The sequence below is a fragment of the Caretta caretta genome, chromosome 4, assembly GCF_965140235.1.
Source record: "Caretta caretta isolate rCarCar2 chromosome 4, rCarCar1.hap1, whole genome shotgun sequence".
NCBI classification, from domain to species: domain Eukaryota; kingdom Metazoa; phylum Chordata; order Testudines; family Cheloniidae; genus Caretta; species Caretta caretta.
The window spans coordinates 128862242-128883581 of record NC_134209.1 but is presented as its reverse complement, the minus strand read 5'-3'; the positions used below and the strand labels follow the sequence as shown (position 1 = coordinate 128883581).

General features: G+C 42.6%; 2 protein-coding genes across 5 annotated transcripts in view; one reads left to right on the top strand and one right to left on the bottom strand.

Moving 5' to 3' along the window:
- MAN2B2 (mannosidase alpha class 2B member 2) overlaps positions 1 to 13425 on the bottom strand; it is a 57995-nt gene extending 44570 nt beyond the window's left edge. Inside the window, exons 1-3 of one of the 2 annotated variants that reach the window (XM_048848923.2) lie at positions 13231 to 13425; positions 10623 to 10893; positions 3710 to 3856 (exon numbers count right to left, since the gene is read on the bottom strand). In XM_048848923.2, coding sequence (XP_048704880.2) covers positions 3710 to 3850 — 141 coding nt within the window. In that variant the 5' untranslated portion in view covers positions 3851 to 3856; positions 10623 to 10893; positions 13231 to 13425. The remainder of the gene's footprint in view (positions 1 to 3709; positions 3857 to 10622; positions 10894 to 13230) is intronic. The other variant, XM_048848922.2, reaches the window with a different exon arrangement.
- Positions 13426 to 18620: 5195 nt separating this feature from the next.
- The window catches only part of PPP2R2C (protein phosphatase 2 regulatory subunit Bgamma), a 303929-nt gene continuing 301209 nt past the window's right edge, over positions 18621 to 21340 (top strand). Inside the window, exons 1-2 of one of the 3 annotated variants that reach the window (XM_048848924.2) lie at positions 18621 to 18775; positions 19033 to 19113. In XM_048848924.2, coding sequence (XP_048704881.1) covers positions 18760 to 18775; positions 19033 to 19113 — 97 coding nt within the window. In that variant the 5' untranslated portion in view covers positions 18621 to 18759. Of the gene's footprint in view, positions 18776 to 18959; positions 19114 to 21340 lie in introns of those variants that run through there. The other 2 variants (XM_048848930.2, XM_048848927.2) reach the window with 2 other exon arrangements.

Here is a 21340-nt window from a genome sequence, read left to right as displayed (position 1 = left end):
TGATTTTAATGATGCTTTTGACACTGTCCCACATAACACTCTCAGAAGCAAACTAGGGAAATAAGTATGCTTATAAAATATGTAGATGACTCTAAGCTCAGAAGGATTGCAAGCACATTGGAGGACAGGATGAGATTTCACAATGAGTTGACAAATTGGAGAATAGGTCTGAAATCAGCAAGATAAAATTTAATAAAGAGAAGTGCAAAGTACTATACTTAGGAAGGACAAATCAAATGTACAACTACAAAATAGGGAATAACTGGCTAGGTGATAGTACTGCTGATAAGGATATGGGGGTTAGAGTGGATCACAAACTGTATATGAGTCAACAATGTGATGCAGTTGTGGAAAAAGTTAATATATTTCTGGGGTGTATTAACAGGAGTGTTGTATGTAAGACAAGGGAGGTAATTGTCCTGCTCTACTCAGCACTGAGGAGTTCTCAGCTGGAATACTGTATCCAATGTTGAGCACCACTCTTTAGGAAAAGTGTGGACAAAGTGGAGAGAGTCTAGAGGAAAGCAACAGAAGTAGTAAAAGGCTGAGAAAACCTGACTTATGAGGAAAGGTTAAAAAAACCTGGGCACGTTTAGACTTCAGAAAAATGACTGGGAGAGGACCTCATAATAGTCTTCAAATATGTTAAGGGCTGTTATAAATAGGACAGTGATCAATTATTCTCCATGACCACTGAAGATAGGACAAGACATGATCAGCTTAATTTGTAGCAAGGGAGATTTGGGTTACATATCAGGAAAAAACTAACTATAAGGATAGTTAGGCAGTGGAACAGGTTTTCAAGAGAAGTTGTGGAATCCCCATGATTGGAGGTTTTTAAGAACCAGTTAGACAAACACTTGTCAGGGATGATCTTGGTATACTTGATCCTGCCATCCCACAGGGGAATGGACTAAATGACCTTTCAAGGCCCCTTCCAACCCTACCTTTCTATGATTCTAACTCAGTTTTTGCATACTTTCCAACTTTTTGCTGCTTTTATTGAAGTGTCAGATATCAGCTTTGTCATGAAGATAAAAATAATAATGCAACATTGTTGAATCTTAATCCATGTTCCCTTTTGTTTCCTACACAATTACTATTCATCCTTTCTATAGCCCTGTAGATTTATATTCCCAAAGTACCACACAGATCTGATACAATTTTCATAGGAGAGTAATTGGTTTTTTTTGGGTTTTTTAAAGATCTGACATACATATGGAGTTATTCCACGTGTAGCAGTTTTGGATATCTTATCAGAAACAGAGGTGTTCCCTAATCTTTTTTCTCAAAATTGTAGTTTAAAAGTATATTTTAACACCTGCCCCAGAAAAATACATGTAAAAAGAATTCTATTGCTACTGGAAATTGGAAGCATCTGCCCCTTTAGTGAACCACAACTTGATTACAAATTTTAGCAAATGTGTGAGCTATGGAAAAAACCTGATAATAATCCAATTCCATTCTACCAAAGGTAAGGCCATAAGGCTGTTGTTATCTGCTTTTTTAGTAGTTTTCTGAAACATTACATTAGCTTTGAAGTCTCAAGTATTATCAAACACTGTCTGTCTGAACATATATTCTGCTATCAATTAATTTTAAAAATCTGGCATGTAGTATTCCAGTTCCACAGCCATGATGCTACTTTCCCCAGGATCTTTGAGTGAATGCCCCATCACTGTTCAGATATGACGCCAGATTGTCGATTTTGGTTATAATCATCCCTTCATTCATGATGTTGTAAAAGTGTTTTAGGGCTGGATCATTCACAAATTAGTTCCAGCTGAATGTGGGAAACCAGATAACCGATATCTGGTGTAGGCACAGAACTGCCTCTTGATCTGCATGAAAAGCTTCTGAAGCTATTACTGCTCTTCTGGAGGGCATGTCCTGGAGAGAAACTTTTGACCCAGACTTCTGGGCTTGGAAGCCTTTTTTATTTAAGTTTTGTGGAACTACTTAGAGGTTGAAAATATTTTTTAAAATGTTATTAAGTTAGACGACAGACACTTCTCCCCCCCCCCCACCAAACCTGGGGACAAAGCCTGTACTGCCGAACATTTTTTTCCTTGGGGGTGGGAGGGGAGAAGACAGAAGCAAGGAGGGAAAGCTTTGAGTCCAGTTCTAAATCCAACATATACTTCTGAGCAATTTGGTTCACCTACTCCCCTTTGCTTATCTCCAGTTACAACCAGGCAAGAGTTGTTTTCTTCATCCCAAATGATTGCTGCATACTGGCCAGGATCAGTCACAAGGAGGTGGCCCCATGTCTCCCTCACCCCCACACTATAATGCACAGACTCAAACCTTGGAAGTATAGGCATGGTTCAGGTGTGAATGTGTAGTGTGGAAATTTGCACACAATGTGAGTTAAGAGGGTCTGTCTCTGAGTCCAATTGCTGTGGTACACATCATCCCATGTGCTCCTCCTTCCACACTGCAGGATCAGCTCCAATTATCTTGCTTTTATATATGTGTGCATATATATAAAAATTACACTCCAGTCAGAAGCAAATATTTCACAAATGGCTGGAGCTAGATTAATACTTTATATCATTTGAAAGTTGGGATTTAAGCCTTCAAATAATATAACTCTATTACTGTAGCAATTTTATAGTTATAGTAGCCACTAATGTTAGAATTCAAGTGAAAAAAGCAGGCCAGTAATTGGACTGATGTGATTTCAAAGCCCAATACCTGGCAACTTGGTAGTGTTAATAACAAACGTTATAATCACTGGAAAGTTAGTATCATAGCTCTCCAATGGTATATAATTAATTTAGTTTTAATAATATCTGTAACACTTAAAGATTAAAACTACATTTGTTTCTAACTGTGATGGCTATAAGATAACCAATCACAAAACTATCACTGCGTTTTTTAAACCAGCAGTACATTTTTTGGCACTGCTCTAAAAGTGAATCAAGCATATTCTGGGCTTTGGACCAGGATGATTTTGTATTGAAATGGACTGGAAAATAGAATGAGAATATAAGGCTATTAAAAAGCAGCAGCTGTTCTGAGAAGCGAGGACACGACGTTTAATTTTTCTACTGATTTTGCACTATGGAGATCAGAACTTGTAAATGGAAGCTTTTCTTACTGCTTGGTTCTGAAAATGCAGAGAGAGAAGCACAATTTCAGCTTCCCTGAAGGTATTGCACATGAATATTAAAAAGAGAAGCCTTTTCCTTGCAGTGTAGGTTAAAGGGACAACATAAACAATTTTAACTAGAAGTTCAAAACATTTTCAAACACTACACATGGAGGAGTACCCAGGCCAGTTTTTGTGGATTTGCAGTAACATTTTCTGATTTAGAAACAATTCTCTCTGACCCTAAATCTGGTGCATCCTGCCCTAAAAAAATCACTCTGAAGAAATAAGTTCTTATGATACTTCCTCTCTCTGTTGCTAACAAAGCAGGGGAAAGGGGTCGTGGCTGAGATGCTCCTCAATCACCCTGATTCCCAGTTGCGGCTGCACCCTCTTGGAGCTGTTAGCAGCTCGTGTAAATTAGAGAAGCCCTCCGAGCAAGGGATCAGAGTTGCACGTAGTGTCGGCAGGATCAGGGCAGTAGCATGGTCAGTTTTCAGCTGCCTTATGCCCCCCCGCCCCGGAACCCCACCCCTGCCCTCTGCAATGTACGTACTCAGACAAGAGCAGAGGGTCTGACTCTCAGCGTTAAAACAGTAACTATAGTTGCATTACCTGCTGTTTATGTATATCCGTGGCTGTGGTGTCCCACCAGAGGCGAAAGAATTCCTGCTCCACAGCAATAAATTTGCGTTGCTTTTCTTTCACTAGTTCTTCTACAACAGAAGTATAAACGTTGGCTGCATAGGCATGCATGCTTTCCTGCAAGGCAATTGAAAAAAAGATAATGTTGCACTTTTTAAAAGACATATTTCATGCCTATTGAATTAATCTGCCTGTTTAAAATACATTTGGCTATGCCAGCTAGAAGGCAATGTTGGTCCAGTGGTTAGAATGCTCATTTGGGATTTGGAAGATCTGAATTTAATTTTCTGCTCTGTCATAAAGCTTCCCATGTGACCTTGGGCAAGTTAGTCTGAGGGCATGTCTACACAGCACCAGCAAAGCCCATTATAGAGGCGTGATTTAGCGAGCAACACGCTAGAACGCTTTACAATTACCATATATAGAGCCTACTGGCGCGCTCTAAAAGGTACCTAGTTCGCTTTGATGTAGATCCATCTCAAACAGGATGGCGTTAACATGAGTTAGGTCTCTTTAGAGTGTGGCCAGCAGGATCTTTATGGGGCAGTAAGAGTGCAACATGTTAGAATGCTCTACAAATCACACCCCTCTAGCGTTCTTTGCCGGTGCCATGTAGAAAATTTCTTTGTTTCTCTCTGCTTCAGATCCCCATCTGTCAAATGGGGATAATAGTGCTCACCCTGTATGTCTGTTGACTCTCATCTTATACGTAGATTGTAAGTTTTTCAGGGCAGGAACCATTTTTTACTGTGTGTCTGTACAGCAGAGGTGGGAAAACTATGGCCCACGGGACTGTCCTGTCCAGCTGCTGAGCTCCCGGCAAGGGAGGCTAGCCCCCGGCCCCTCTCCTGTCCACCCTCCCCACAGCCTCAGTTCACCACACCCCCAGCGCTCTGGCCTGCTGCTCCTGCCAGGCAGCGCAGCGATGTGGCTGGCTCCAGCCAGACAGTACGGCTGCCACTCCTGCCACTCCGAGCAGCATGGTAAGAGGGCGGAGTTTGGGGCAGGGGGGTTGGATAAGGGGCAGAGGGTCCTGGGGGGCAGTCAGGGACCAGGGGGTGTTGGATGGGGCGGAGGGTTCTGGGGGCAGGGCAATCACAGGACAGGGAGGTTGGATAGGTGTGGGAGTCCCGGGGGGCCTGTCAGGGGGCAGGGGTATGGATAGGTGTTGGGGCAGTCAGGGGACAGGGAGCAGGGGGAGTTATAGGGGATGGGGTCCCGGGGGCGGTGAGAGGCGGGGTTCCTGGGAGGGGGCGGTCGGGGTCAAGAAGCAGGGGGGGTTGGATGGGTCGGGAGTTCTGAGGGGGGGGCAGTCAGGGGGCGGGAAGTGGGAGGGGGCCCAGGCTATTTGGGGAGGCTCCGCTTTCCCTACCTGGCCCTCCATACAGCTGTGCAACTCCGATGTGGACCTCGCGCCAAAAAGTTTCCCCACCTCTGCCTTAATGCTACACACACATACATATGCCTTACCCACATGCTCATATTAACCTTTCTTCATATCAGTGTGCATTTACTAAATAAGGAGCCAAGATTTGCTGTCCTTATTCAAGCAAAATTCTCACTGAAATCAAAGAGAATTTTGTGTGAATAAGGACTGCAGGATTGGATCCAAATAAGAAGCCTACACTCCAATAAAAATGCATATTTTCATTAGAGATCTATTGTAATATTTTAACAATTAACTGAATAAAGGAAACATATCTGACCGTAGAAAAGGCGGCCCAAAACATTTTTTAGCACTTGCCTAAATAATTACTTGTTCATATGGTGATTTTTGAGAGTTCTCAACTTTTTACAAAGATTATGAATGGATGTTTTAATACCAGTTTACACAGATGAAATTCTAACTATACTAATATTCCTTAAAAAAACCCCTACTACCTAAATTTTAAAAGCTGAACAATGATCATTTCTAAAGAGGCTGTCACAGCCAGCGTTCTTACCTGCAAAATGCTTTGTTGGCTAAGAGACTATATGAGATGTTTAAGAACTTTAGGATCTAAGAGAACGTCTAGGATTGTCTTAATAATAAAAATCGGCCAAAGTAATCTTGGATTTAACAAAGATCTTGCCAGGGTGAAACCAGAAGCTAATCTACAACTTGATCCTGTTTCAGAGTAGCAGCCGTGTTAGTCTGTATTCGCAAAAAGAAAAGGAGTACTAGTGGCACCTTAGAAACTAACCAATTTATTTGAGCATAAGCTTTCGTGAGCTACAGCTCACTTCATCGGATGCATTCAGTGGAAAATACAGTGAGGAGATTTATATACACACACAGAACATGAAAAAATGGGTGTTATCAATGCACATTGTAAGGAGAGTGATCACTTAAGATGAGCTATTACCAGCAGGAGAGAGGAGAGGGGGTGGGGGAGAAAACTTTTTGTAGTGATAATCAAAGGTGGGCCATTGCCAGCAGTTAACAGGAAAGTCTGAGGAGTGGTGGAGGGTGGGGGGAAATAAACGTGGGGAAATAGTTTTACTTTGTGTAATGACCCATCCTCTCCCAGTCTCTATTCAAGCCTAAGTTAATTGTATCCAGTTTGCAAATTAATTTCAATTCAGCAGTCTCTCATTGGAGTCTGTTTTTGAAGTCTTTTTGTTGTAATATTGTGACCTTTAGGTCTGTAATCGAGTGACCAGAGAGATTGAAGTGGTTTATGAATGTTATAATTCTTGACATCTGATTTGTGTCCATTTATTCTTTTACGTAGCGACTGTCCAGTTTGAGCAACGTACATGGCAGAGGGGCATTGCTGGCACATGATGGCATATATCACATTGGTAGATGTGCAGGTGAACGAGCCTCTGATAGTGTGGTTGATGGGATTAGGCCCTATGATGGTGTCCCCTGAATAGATATGTGGACACAGTTGGCAACGGGCTTTGTTGCAAGGATAGGTTCCTGGGTTAGTGGTTCTGTTGTGTGGTGTGTGGTTGCTGGTGAGTATTTCCTTCAGGTTGGGGGGCTGTCTGTAGGCAAGGACTGGCCTGTCTCCCAAGATTTGTGAGAGTGATGCGTCGTCCTTCAGGATAGGTTGTAGATCCTTGATGATGCGTTGGAGAGGTTTTAGTTGGAGGCTGAAGGTGATGGCTAGTGGCTTTCTGTTATTATCTTTGTTGGGCCTGTCCTGTAGTAGGTGACTTCTGGGTACTCTTCTGGCTCTGTCAATTTGTTTCTTCACTTCAGCAGGTGGTATTGTATTTGTAATAATATTGTATTTGTATTGTAGTTGTAATAATGCTTGATAGAGATCTTGTAGGTGTTTGTCTCTGTCTGAGGGGTTGGAGCAAATGCGGTTGTATCGTAGAGCTTGGCTGTAGACGATGGATCGTGTGGTGTGGTCTGGGTGAAAGCTGGAGGCATGTAGGTAGGAATAGCGGTCAGTAGGTTTCCGGTATAGGGTGGTGTTTATGTGACCATCGCTTATTAGCACCGTAGTGTCCAGGAAGTGGATCTCTTGTGTGGACTGGTCCAGGCTGAGGTTGATGGTGGGATGGAAATTGTTGAAATCATGGTGGAATTCCTCAAGGGCTTCTTTTCCATGGGTCCAGATGATGAAGATGTCATCAATATAGTGCAAGTAGAGTAGGGGCATTAGGGGTCGAGAGCTGAGGAAGCGTTGTTCTCAGTCAGCCATAAAAATGTTGGCATACTGTGGGGCCATGCGGGTACCCATAGCAGTGCCGCTGATCTGAAGGTATATATTGTCTCCAAATGTGAAATAGTTATGGGTGAGGACAAAGTCACAAAGTTCAGTCACCAGGTTAGCCGTGACATTATCGGGGATAGTGTTCTTGATGGCTTGTAGTCCATCTTTGTGTGGAATGTTGGTGTAGAGGGCTTCTACATCCATAGTGGCCAGGATGGTGTTTTCAGGAAGATCACCGATGGATTGTAGTTTCCTTAGGAAGTCAGTGGTGTCTCGAAGATAGCTGGGAGAGCTGGTAGCGTAGGGCCTGAGGAAGGAGTCTACATAGCCAGACAATCCTGCTGTCAGGGTGCCAATGCCTGAGATGATGGGGCATCCAGGATTTCCAGGTTTATGGATCTTGGGTAGCAGATAGAATGCCCCAGGTCGGGGTTCCAGGGGTGTGTCTGTGCGGATTTGTTCTTGTGCTTTTTTAGGGAGTTTCTTGAGCAAATGCTGTAGTTTCTTTTGGTAACCCTCAGTGGGATCAGAGGGTAATGGCTTGTAGAAAGTGGTGTTGGAGAGCTGCCTAGCAGCCTCTTGTTCATATTCTGACCTATTCATGATGATGACAGCACCTCCTTTGTCAGCCTTTTTGATTATGATGTCAGAGTTGTTTCTGAGGCTGTGGATGGCATTGTGTTCTGCACGGCTGAGGTTATGGGGCAAGTGATGCTGCTTGTCCACAATTTCAGCCCGTGCACGTCGGCGGAAGCACTCTATGTAGAAGTCCAGTCTGTTGTTTCGACCCTCAGGAGGAGTCCACCTAGAAAACTCCCATTGTCTTCAAGAGGGATGGAAAGCAGTCAGTGTAATAGGATGTGAAACATACAAGTGATAAGAGAGTTGATTCTAATTCCTAACCTCAGTAAATTAACATAGGTCAGGGTTACAGAGATTAACTCCCCTGCCAAAAGACAGAGGTCAGTGTGCACTGACTTCAGTAGTTACTGTCACATATTGCATCTCTCAGGATCAGGCCCACGGAGACTGAAGATGAGAGATGGTCATTTCTGAGTGCCAGAAGTCACTCTTCTGAATTCTGGAACTAGGGTGACCAGACAGAAAGTGTGAAAAATCGGGACAGGGGATAGGGGGTAATAGGTGCCTATATAAGACAAAGCCCCAAATATCGGGACTGTCCCTATCAAATCGGGACATCTGGTCACCCTATCTGGAACAAATGAGTTTCTTCATGAAGCTAGAATAGATTACCAATCTTATTTAATCTTTTTATTACTGACCTTGGCACAAAAAGTGGGAATGTGCTAATAAAGTTTGCGGATGACACAAAGCTGGGAGGTATTGCCAATACAGAGAAGGACCGGGATATGATACAGGAAGATCTGGATGATCTTGTAAACTGGAGTAATAGTAATAGGATGAAATTTAATAGTGAAAAGTGCAAGGTCATGCATTTAGGGATTATTAACAAGCATTTTTGTTATAAACTGGGGACGCATCAGTTGGAAGTAACAGAGGAGAAGAAGGACCTTGGAGTATTGGTTGATCACAGGATGATTATGAGCCGCCAATGTGTTGTGGCCGTGAAGAGAGCTAATGCAGTCTTGGGATGCATCAGGAGAGGTATTTCCAGTAGAAAAAAGGAGGTGTTAGTACCGTTATACAAGGCACTGGTGAGACTTCACCTGGAATATTGTGTGCAGTTCTGGTCTCCCGTGTTTAAGAAGGATGAATTCAAACTGGAACAGGTTCAGAGAAGGGCTACGAGGATGATCTGAGGAATGGAAAACTTGTCTTATGAAAGGAGACTCAAAGAGCTTGGCTTGTTTAGCCTAACCAAAAGAAGGCTGAGGGGAGATATGATTGCTCTCTATAAATATATCAGAGGGATAAATACCAGGGAGGGAGAGGAATTATTTAAGCTCAGTACCAATGTGGACATAAGAACAAATGGATATAAACTGGCCATCAGAAAGTGTAGACTTGAAATTAGATGAAGATTTCTAACTATCAGAGGAGTGAAGTTCTGGAACAGCCTTCCAAGGGGAGCAGTGGGGGCAAAGGAATATCTGGCTTCAAGACTAAACTTGATAAGTTTATGGAGGGGATGGTATGATGGGATAGCCTAATTTTGGCAATTAATTGATCTTTGACTATTAGCGGTAAATATGCCCAATGGTCTGTGATGGGATATTAGATGGGGTGGGATCTGAGTTACTACAGCAAATTCTTTCCTGGGTGTCTGGCTGGTGAGTCTCGCCCACATGCTCAGGGTGATTGCCATATTTGGGATTGGGAAGGAATTGTCCTCCAGGGCAGATTCACAGAGGCCCTGGGAGTTTTTCGCCTTCCTCTGCAGCGTGGGGCACGGGTCACTTGCTGGAGGATTCTCTGCACCCTGAAATCTTTAAACCATGATTTGAGGACTTCAATAGCTCAGACTTAGATTAGGAGTTTGTTACAGGAGTGGGTGGATGAGATTTTGTGGCCTGCATTGTTCAGGAGGTCAGACTAGACGATTATAATGGTCCCTTCTGACCTTAAAGTCTATGATTCTATGATCTTGAACATGTGAATATTTTTTCAGTATAAATTATATCCCAGGATGTAGACACCTTTACAGCAATTAAAAAAACCCTAGTTATCTTGACTTTGTTTTAAAGTATAACATATAGACTGCATGCAACTACAACTATGGAGTTTATTTAAAGACCTTAAATAGCTCAGTGACAGGGATGGTATAAATACCTAGTCCTATATAGATAGCGTCAGTTGTGAAAAAGACTACTGTAAAATATTGTAAGGGGGTTGCTGTATACTGCTGAAATCACACAGAGACATGGAACTCTATTCTGCACACTATATTTTCGCAAAACTCCCATAGTCTTCAATGTTGCTGTAAGGTGTACAGGACAGAATCCATAATGTTATATTACGTAGACTGTGGATCAAATGCTATCCTCAGATAGACAGGCATAATTCCCCTTAAAGTCAACTGCGATCTATGGATGTATCCAAGGTCAGAATTCAGCATCAATGGCAAAATTTTCAGCACACAAAAAAGCTTCCTATTTTCATACAATAAATTATGTTGTTTTTCATGCTGTGAATGTGAACAATGAAAGGTCCAAAAGATATTGTTAATCAGAAGTGATATGTAATAACAAAGCAAACTTTGAAGAAAAAATACACAGAATTTAGGACATCGGTGTCCTACAGAGACTTACGTTTAGGTTTCACTTTATTAGAGAAGCACTTGAAAGGATCTACAGATATTCTTGGTGGTTTTTGACCAAAGGAATCATTGATGCGCATGATTTAATAATAGAGGAGCTGAAGCCTCAAGCAATTTTGTCTTCTTAGAAATTGATATTTAAAGTTTCATTTCTTTTGGAGGAATCGTCACCCATTGACAGATCCAAAATACAAAGTGCTTCTGTGTTCTTCCATGCAGTTACTGGGTATGAGTTGTGATACTAAGGGAATAATTCAGTAACCCTGTTTAAAAAATAAAATAAAAGAACAGCAATGATTCCCGGTCATACTATCAGAAGAAAAGCTCCCAGAAAAAATTCTGATCCTTTGCCTATCTAGTATGTAAAGTGTCGGAAACATCATCCATATAACTAAAGGGATCTCTACAACTAACTGAGATAGTATTTAGAAACGAAGACATGAAAGCTATTAAGGAACTGTTTGATTTTGCTTAGTATCTCACTTATTTAGCTGAAACTATTTTGTTAACATCCTTCTACAATGCTAGGCTCCAACACCTCCTCAATCAAAATGTTAATTTTTTTGTTTTAAAATGTCTCTTTCTAGTATGCTTCTCCCATCCCACTTATAACTCCTCTAAAAGAATCCTACAAGAATATTAAAATAATAATAATCACAATTTCTCAGCAGACTGACCCATCAACCACAATCCTAGCACATGGAATCATTGAATGATGAAAGTGTAGCTCCAGATATACTCCAGAAGTGCTTTCTTCTTCTTAAAAATTGCATCAGGAGTGTCTTCTCAAATAAACAAACAAACAAAATCAAAGAGACACGTACACACATTTCTAAATTAACCATGCCCTCTCCATAACTTTCCTGACTCACTTATAATGTGAATGATCAAAGTGAATCAATATGAGCAGGAATTCATTATGGTTTTTGCAGGTTACTTCTTGAACGTCTAGCTTGCAGGATGGAAAACCAACCAAACCCCAGAAAAAAAAAAAAAAAACAACCACCCCTGTAAATATTATTTAAATCCTTGGCTTCACTCTGTAGGCCCTGAAACCTAAGCTTTACCTAAGGCCCTTTGTTTTCAGTTTTTACAGATAAAAAAATAAATAAATCCAGGGTTTTACAAAAGCTATTATTCATTATTTTTTACCCATTTCACCCCAATTTTAGATCATGAAAATATGATTATGTTAAGAAAATCCAATACATTAAATATGTTTTTATGTTAATAAATTAGTCTAAGTGTTTACGTGAAGCTATCTTAAACTAAGGCAATGTAGTGGAAGATTGTACACAACATGTACATATGTGTACATACTGGTAATGTACAGTTCATTACATAAATCACCGCTTTTACATTCAACTCTTCCTTTTCTCTGTTGCATTTTTTCTGTCCTCCCATCTTCCAATATTAACTCTGATTAACCCAAAAATGTTAATTTAGTCCACCTATTTTCACTCATTTTTAATTTCCTGGGAAATTTTAATTTAAATAAAATAAAAAATGAAAATGAAGGGCCTTGACTATACCCATTGTGCAATAACTTCCAAATGCTGTCATCATTAGGGTGTGTCTACAGACAGAAGTTGCTCCAGTTTAACTGAAGGTTACTGAATGGAGATACTACAGTCGTTTAAACCCGACTAAATGGGAAATGTGGCCTTCCCCCGCTTCCCCCCTGAGCCTTATCTACTCTAGAGTTCCCACTGTTGCTATCACTGGTGGAAGTGCACAACCACACTGCCATCATCTGGCTGGGCCTGGAGCATTTACCCAAAGTGTGCTCTTTCCCTATACAAATCTCAGTCTACACAAGACGGAACTATTGTTGAAGCATGTGAAGGCATAAGGGGAGAATACTGTATCTCAGCTAAACTTCTGTTACATGGTTTGTTTTGTTCTGCAGACAGGACCTTAGAGAATGTAGAGCAGTGGTTCTCAAACTTTTATTCTCAGGACCCCTTTCACATAGCAAGCCTCTGAGTGCGCCCCCCGGCCCTTATAAATTAAAAACACTTTTAAATATATTTAACACCATTATAAATGCTGGAAGCAAAGGGGGGTTTGAGGTGGTGGCCGACAGCTTGTGACCCCCCATGTAATAACCTCATGAATCCCTGAGGGGTTCCAACCCCCCAGTTTGAGAACCCCTGAATAGAGTTATGCTAGGGCCTAATTCTATGTCCACTGAGCACCCCAAATGCTCACTGAGGAAAAGATCAGGCCTGTAGCTTACAGCAGTGGAGAAAAAAGCAGAAGCGAAAGCCTCCCATCTGAGCCAGTTACAGAACTGATCTGCCTCAGGGTCACTGCCCTGCGTTGGAAACTACTTTGCCACTGGTGGGGAAGGCCTGGGGAGAGGAAACACACCTCACATAAAATTAGTAAACGGATGGATGAGTGAATAAGCACACAGAGAGCCAGGACGGAAACCACACGGGGCTCATGCAAACACGGGGGCACCAACCGGCTGCCGATAGGAGACTTATCTCCGGGTGGTTGGTCTGACCCCCCTGGATTCCCGGCAGGCACTCCAGTACCTGCTGGGAGAAGCAGAAGAGGGGACCCAAAGCACAGACAATGCTGGAGGGAGCTACCTGCACGGTGTAAACCCAGCCAACGTCCATGTGGCTGTGAGCGACCACAAAAGCCTTCAGCTCCCCCAGGCAAGCCGCCCGCGGGATCAGGCTGAGGAACGCCAGCAGGAGACACATTGTGCGCCCGCACCGCCGGTGCAACAACCAGCCGGGAACCGCTTGCAACATTGCTACAGCCCGACTTCCCCCCTTCACTTCCGCACCCACCCTACGCCGCAGCCCTACGGCCAGCTGCACGAGGCCACATCCTCTGCTCCTCCCGCCCCCAACATGCCACCACGCCTCCTCCATGGTGCCATGGTGGGGGGGGGCTCGTAAAAGCAAACCACGCAGGGGTGAGAAGAGTCAGGAGCTGGGTGGGGATCACACCATTCAGAGCCGGACAATACCTACCCGCTCAGAAATATCAAGGAGATTTAAAAGAATGACCCAGATTTTTACGTGTCTCCCCGAAACACAGCAAGAGACTTTACCACCAGAGAGAGAGAGATGCTGTTTAAAAAGTGCCTTAAAATTAAACGAAGACAAGGCAGCGGCCTCCCTCCAAATGAGGAGGGTTTTGGCAAGTCTAGTAATATTTACGAGCGAGACAATGATGTCCCATATTTTGCATTGCGTGTACTTGTAGAGCACCCTCCCTATGCCCTGCACTGTGCAGACATGGAGTTTTGCAAGTATTAAACAATTTTCTAAATTGCAGCTCTGTGCAAGAAACTGCCCATCCAAAACTGCATGACTGAGTAGGTCTTATCATATATTGTTGGCAAACATGATATTAATTTTCAGAGACGCAAATATTCAGACAAACTTTCTTTAATAATCTCAAACAATTTAAAAACTTTTCTTTTAAAAAACCTTTTTTGTGAAATTTCTTTGTGAATGGGCTGATGGTTCAAAAATGTTAAAGGGCTCTAAAGTCCAGACTCCATGAAGACTTGAAATTTTCTACATTTCCAATCAAAATTAAGTTTTATTTTACACTATGGACCTGTTCCTTTTCCATTAAAAACAATACTAGTTTTATATAAGCAAGATCACATTCTATGGTCCTAGGTTTGTGTTGTGAATCACATAGGCAGAGTCCTGATTCTGTGTGGTGCCCCACCGACACCAATGGGAAAGGTAGAGAACATCATCCAGAGATGCTGCATGGGAGTCACAGTATTATACCAGTAGTATACCAGTTTTAAAGAGGCAGTATCATACCAGTTTGGGGTGTGATATCATAAGCCCCTGATTAATCAATATACAGACAGAGCATTGAGGACCAAAATAATGCCCTATTTCTGATGAGGCTTCTGGTGATCAAAAAGCATAGGAGTGTTCCCAAGTATCCTGGTCAAATTCTGCTTTGGGCAAATTATGTCTACCTAAAATTCACCTTATAATTTCTGATGGACAAGGTAAAACATTTCAGACTGAATTCTGATCTCATTTATACCAATGCAAAACTGAAATAACAGTTGAAATTGGTGCTTATATACCAAAGTCATAGGTATGTTATATGTACCTGCAAAAAGAAAAGGAGTCCTTGTGGCACCTTAGAGACTAACCAATTTATTTGAGCACAAGCTTTCATGAGCTACAGCTCACTTCTGAGCTGTAGCTCACAAAAGCTTATGCTCAAATAAATTGGTTAGTCGCTAAGGTGCCACAAGTACTCCTTTTCTTTTTGCAAATACAGACTAACACGGCTGTTACTCTGAAACCTGTCATTATATGTACCTGAGGTCTTGTTTACATACAGTTTGCACACCCATTTAACAAAACTGGATTAGAAACCGATTTAGTTACATCAGTGCTATCATATGTTAGCCAAGCCCACCACCAAGAGGCCACACTGCAGAGCTGCATGCACACCATATCCAGTGTATCCGTGTCCATGCTGGCACTGCAGTTATATGTGTTTCATGCTAGGATTTCTAGGTGTGTATCCTTAGTGCCTCACTACCTGGAGCAGCTCTAGGAATTGGTTTGTGGTATATTGTGGGAGAACTTGTCTATCTTCCCCAGACACCCGTAGGTCAAATGTTAATATAATGTAATATAATTACACGTTTTTTAATGAGTTTGGTTAAAATCCTTTCCTTGAGAAACTGAGATATGTGAACTATTCCAAGTAATTTGTGTTTATACAGCATGTTCTGCACCAAACAGTCCCAAAGTGCTTTCAGACTATACATATACACATATACCCACACAGAGAATTGCTCCAAAATAACAAAAGGCATGAATTAAAATTGAATTGTTATTTTTGTGGATGTTCATATGTAGATCAGCCTTAATCCAAGACATCTGTATGGAAAGATTTACTCCACCACAACTGACATCAGGTTCTGTCCCTTCTTAAAAAAGAGAAAAAAAATTGTGCAGTGTAAAACCCCCGATGAAGAGCCAGTAAGTTATGTGTATACAGAGAGTTTGTAAAGTAGTTTGATGTCCTGAATGAAAAGCACCTATCAATGTTAGACAATTTTATTGAGTTACACAGAGTGAGACTAATTTCTGCCGCATATCTGCTTAAATCCACTTTCAGATAAGTTCTCTCAGAGTAGGGCCATTAATTTGCCAGCTAATGTGGTGGACTGTGAAATGACTTCTCCCAAAACACTATGAGAAAATAAAACTGCTGAAGTGCCAAGGTTGATTTTATTGGCTGGAATATTTTGCATGAAGTACAATCAGGATCCACAGGTATTTTGTGGATGGAGTCAATAGTACTGAAAATAGTTGGATGAAGTTTAGGCTTGAAAAAGCTGCAAAAAAGTCCTCTCTCCTCTTAATCATCAACATATCTTTCTTCATTAACCTTTTCAGTTCCCAGAAAACAAGTGAATATCCAGCAAATGTGGCCGAGGGACATACACTGTCTAAATGCATTAATATTGCTGACTATATTTAAGAAGGCATTATGACCCTGGGTGATTTGGGTTAATGTCACAGGAGGGGTTAAACACAGACATTTTGATTTATTTCTAAAAGTAGCTGAGGATTTCTGGAAAATACATTGCTTTCAGATGAAACCTACTACACATATTTATTTTTGAATGGCTAAGTCCTTTCCCAACGTTTTCACAAGGGCCCAAATATTCCAGTACCTTGTGTGGAACAGAAAAAGTGGGGAGAGAAATTTGACTGGAAGATAATTTGAGTGGGACAAGGGAATTAATTAAATTATGCAGTGGTCAGTGCAAGTGCACAAAAACCTCTACGTGCCAGAAGACCACATAGAAATGCGGATAGGACAATGGGCATGGCTAGGTGGGTGAGACTAAGCATGTCAAGCAGAAAATGTACAGAAGAAAATGTTTATTCCAAGCCACATAAACTGCTGCACAACTGGCAAAAACTGGAGGCGAGCCCAGTGTGATTATGCCACAACCAGGCAAGATTGATACTTTTTTCTATTGCTGGCCTTCAGTTCCCCAGTATGGGCTGGTAATATTCTCTCTGTACTACACGTTTGTGACTTTTATCATTTGCCCATGCAAGGAACACTGGTCTCACCATACTTTCATACAAAATGAGGGCCTCTGACATAAGGTCACCTAGAAAGGTGAGTATTTCAGCAAGATGCTGCTGCCAGCTGTACACTAAGAACTCAGAATCTTAGTACTAAATCATATGCCAAGAAAACCTCCTGGTGAACAGAACATTTTATGTACTTTTAATTTTTCCCCAGAAGTGTTTTTAGTGTATGTGTATGCAGGAATATAGAAATTTACAGTGTGTAGTTTACTGTAATCTGACAATGGTCTCAGTGTACAAAAACATTCCCATGCAATCAGCACGTGTGCATACATATATATGACAGTGACACATAACATAGAGAGGTCCCCATTATAACCTGACAATTACTGTGGTATTTGCGGCACTTACTCATCATATTTGCGGAATGGTCCAAGACTAGGAATACTTTGAATGCTGCAGTAAAGTCAATTCTACCTGCAAATGGTAATGGTCTTGTTTTTCATAGTGATCATACATCATGCATTCATGAAGCCAGATATAGGCTTGACCTGAAATCCCACATCCCTTCTCCTTGATACTTAAGGGAGGCCCAGATTCAAATCTGAACCTCACAGCTCAGGATTTTCTCTATGAAAACTGACAAGGTGGGCAGGGTAATATCTTTTAATTGCAGGTTTCAGAGTAACAGCCGTGTTAGTCTGTATTCGCAAAAAGAAAAGGAGTACTTGTGGCACCTTAGAGACTAACCAATTTATTAGAGCATAAGCTTTCGTGAGCTGTGAGCTGTAGCTCATGAAAGCTTATGCTCTAATAAATTGGTTAGTCTCTAAGGTGCCACAAGTACTCCTTATCTTTTAATTGGATTAACTTCTTCTGATGGAAGGGACATGTTTTTGAGCTTCACAGATAGATCTCTTCCTCAAGTCTGGGGAAGGTAACCAGAGTGCCCAAGCTAAATACAAGGTGGGACAGTTTGCGAGCATCAGGGGTTCACATGTTGTAGGAGACCATTGAGAATGAAATGGGCAATTATCACCTCTGCAATCCTAGGACACAGGAAGGTAGCAGGCAGCAGGGTGTGAATGTAAGTTCCTAGGCTCCTCTTGTGCAGGTGTTGTGTGTCCATGAAAATTGCCTTGCCTACACTCATAGGCTGGAACTAGCGGTGCTACCGCACCCCCTGGCTTGAAGTGGTTCCCATCATATACAGGGTTTACCATCTGGTTCAATAGCTCTCACTATACAAATTGTTCCAGAACCCCTGTCTACACTAGAGTAATTTGATTTGACTGGTCACCAGTTAACTCTAGATAGGTGAGCTGTAGCTCACGAAAGCTCATGCTCAAATAAATTGGTTAGTCTCTAAGGTGCCACAAGTACTCCTTTTCTTTTTGCGAATACAGACTAACACGGCTGTTACTCTGAAACCTTCTGCACCTGGTAGTCTGGATGCTTCTCAAGCCTTTGTGCTTTTTACCTGACCGGTCCTAGGGCAGATGTTTGTGGCGTGCCCAGAATAACATATTACTTGGCAACCAATCACGTTCAGTTTAAAAAATCCCTCAGTGAGGCCATACCCAGAAACGGGCTTGAGGTAACTCAGGATGTTGGCTTCATGCCTAGGGCTGACCCCCGGCAGCCTGGTGGATGCGCCCCGCTCTGACACGCCCACGTCCACACACCTTGACACGGCCCCGCCTCCCCCCAGTACATTCCTGCAGCCCCCTGGCCAGCATGCAGCCTCCGCCCCCGGGTTCGGCCGCTCTGAGGTGCAGCCCCGTGCCCGGGCCAATCCCCCTTCCGGGCCCGGACTCCACTCACACCTGTTGGGGCTGCTTTGCGGCCTCTCCGTGCCCAGTGCCGTGGGGAGGCTGCGCCGGCGCCACCGCCTTCTCCAGGAGCTCCGGGCGGAGCCTCTTCTGGGCGCCCCAAGTCAGCCTGCGCTGGCGGCAAGCACCACCCGCTCCGCCGGGAGAAGGAGGAGGCGCCCCGAGCGCTTGGCAGCGAGAGCAAAGCAAAGAGCAGTTCCGGGCGTCTCTCGGAGGGAGGGCAACACACATGTCCCAAAAGCAGGGTATTTAGAAACGTTCTCCCTTCCCCCAGGCACCTCTCAGCCATCTCTCCTCTTCCCCTCTCCCTCCTTCCTCCCCTCTCCTTGCTCTGCCCCACCTGCTCCCCTTTCTCTGTTCCCTCCCCCGCTTCACTCCTCTTTCCCTTTTCTTCTGGCCTCCTCCCCAGCCTTCCTCCCTCTTTCCTCTCCTCGGCCTGCTGTAGGGAGCACTAACGTGTGAGCTGCACAGTTATTGACTGTGGCTTTGCTTGTTTGACTAGTTGGCTGCCCCCCTGGGGAGGATGCAGTTGATTGGTGCCTGTATCAGCTCAATGGAACAGCACAGTTTGAGGTCTCCGAAGGTAAGCGATGCTTGAACAGATGATGTTTGGTCTCTGCAGAATCCTTGCCCTACAACAACAGAGCTCTTTGGGCATGTGTATCCTATTTAACTGACTTAAACTCAGCCATGTCTAGATGAGGGGAACCCTGCTGTAATGATGGAGAAAGAGGCAATCTAAGAGCTGTGGACTGGTTTGGAAAGATGTGAAGTATACATTTCTGAATGTGTCACACACAGAGATGGAGAAATGTTACTGTTTTTTGTTAGCCGTGGGTGGATTCTAACATTTTGCATCGTTGGAATACATGGAGGCCTTGGAAAATGTTTCAACTCTTTTTTTGTTTTGTTAGGAAGCATCTGGTTTGGTAACTAAGGGCCCAGCTTGTCATCCTTTACTGACTGGATTAACCCTTGAAATCAATAGACTACTGATTTGAGTGAGGCCTTGCAATATCTCGTTGTAACATTTTAATTTTTCTTTTCAACACTGAAAGAGGAATGGGAGGTAATCTGGAATGTATTTGTTTATGGTATGAGTGACCAAATACAAAATAGCCTCCCTTTGTGTGTAAGAAGAAATAATTTTATTACATATGATTTTGAATATGCAACAATGTAAAAAAACCCAAAACAAATGTCAGCCTGCATGCTACAAAGTGTTTTTAAATATGCTACCAAGGAGTATGTTTCAGTGGCGGCATTGATTTTTCAGTGGAATGTGAATAATATGGAATAAGGGCCTTAACATGATGATTTGTGGCATGGATTTCTTAGGATTCTGCATTTGCTGTCTGCATGACCGATCAGGAGAGTTTTTGCCCTGTATTCTGCCATTTGGATTTGCAAAGTGGATATGCTTCCAGGTGGGATTTAGATTCAGCATTTTAGTAGTGAATAAAAAATTGGTAATGGCTGTGGGCTATGTGTACTTTTCTCTGCTAAACTTATACTACCATAGCTTAAGTTCCACGGTGTATTTTAGAAGTTGGTTTTAGGTTTTTGTTTTTTCCTATCTCTTCTGCTAGAGGTTGGTTAATCAGAAGATGTTGTTGTTCACAATATAGATACAGGTTTTTTGTGAACAGCTCAGCAGCCCAGATCTGATGAAAATATTTGGAGATGGAAATGGTTGCTGGGAGAGAATGTGAACATAAGAGTGGACATATTGGGTCAGACAAATGGTCCATCTAGTCCAGTATCTTGTTTTCTGACAGTGATCAGTGCAGATCATGCAGAGGGAAAGAACAGAACAGGACAATTATCAAGTGATCCATCCCCTGTCATCAAGTCCCAGCTTCTTGCAGTCAGAAGTTCAGGGACACTCAGATCATGGGTTGCATCCCAACCATTTTCTCTAGTAGCAATTGATGGACCTATCCTCCATTAACTTATCTAATTCTTTTTTAACCCAGTGATACTTTTGGCAATCACAGTGTCCCCTGGCAATGAGTTCCACAATGACTGTGCATTGTCTAAAGAAGTACCCTACTTCCTTTTGTTTGTTTTTTTGTTTGCAGCCTATTAATTTCATTAGGTGACCTTAGTTCTTGGCTTATGGGATGGGATAAATAACACTTCCTTATTCATTTTCTCCACACCATTCATGATTTTATAGACCTTGATTATGTCCCCCCTTAGTTGTCTCTTTTCTAAGCTGAACAGTCCCAGTCTTTCTAATCACTTATTGTATGGAAGCTGTTCCATACTCCATAATAGTTTTTGTTGCCCTTCCATGTGCATTTTCCAATTTTAATGTATCTTTTTTTGAGATGGGGTGATCAGAACTGCATGCAGTATTGGATGTGTGTTGTGTACCATGGATTTATATAGAGGCATTAAGATATTTTTTGTCTTATTATCTATTTGTTTCCCTAATGATTCGGCCCCTACCAAATTCACGGCCATGAAAAATGTGTCGCAGACCATAAAATCTGGTCTTTTGTGTGCTTTTACCCTATACTATACTATACAGATTTCATGGGGGAGACCAGTGTATCTCAAATTGGGGGTCCTGACGCTAAAGTGAGCTGCAGGGGGGTTGCAAGGTTATTTTAGGGAGGGGTCACGGTATTGCCATTCTTTCTTCTGCACTGCCTTCAGAGCTCTGCAGCGGGGGAGTGGCATATGTTGGCTGGGCACTCAGGTCTGAAGGCAGCACCTTTCCAGCAGCAGCGCAGAAGTAAGGGTGGCAATGCCATACCATGCCAGCCTTACTTCTGCCCTGCTGCTGGCGGTGGCTCTGCCTT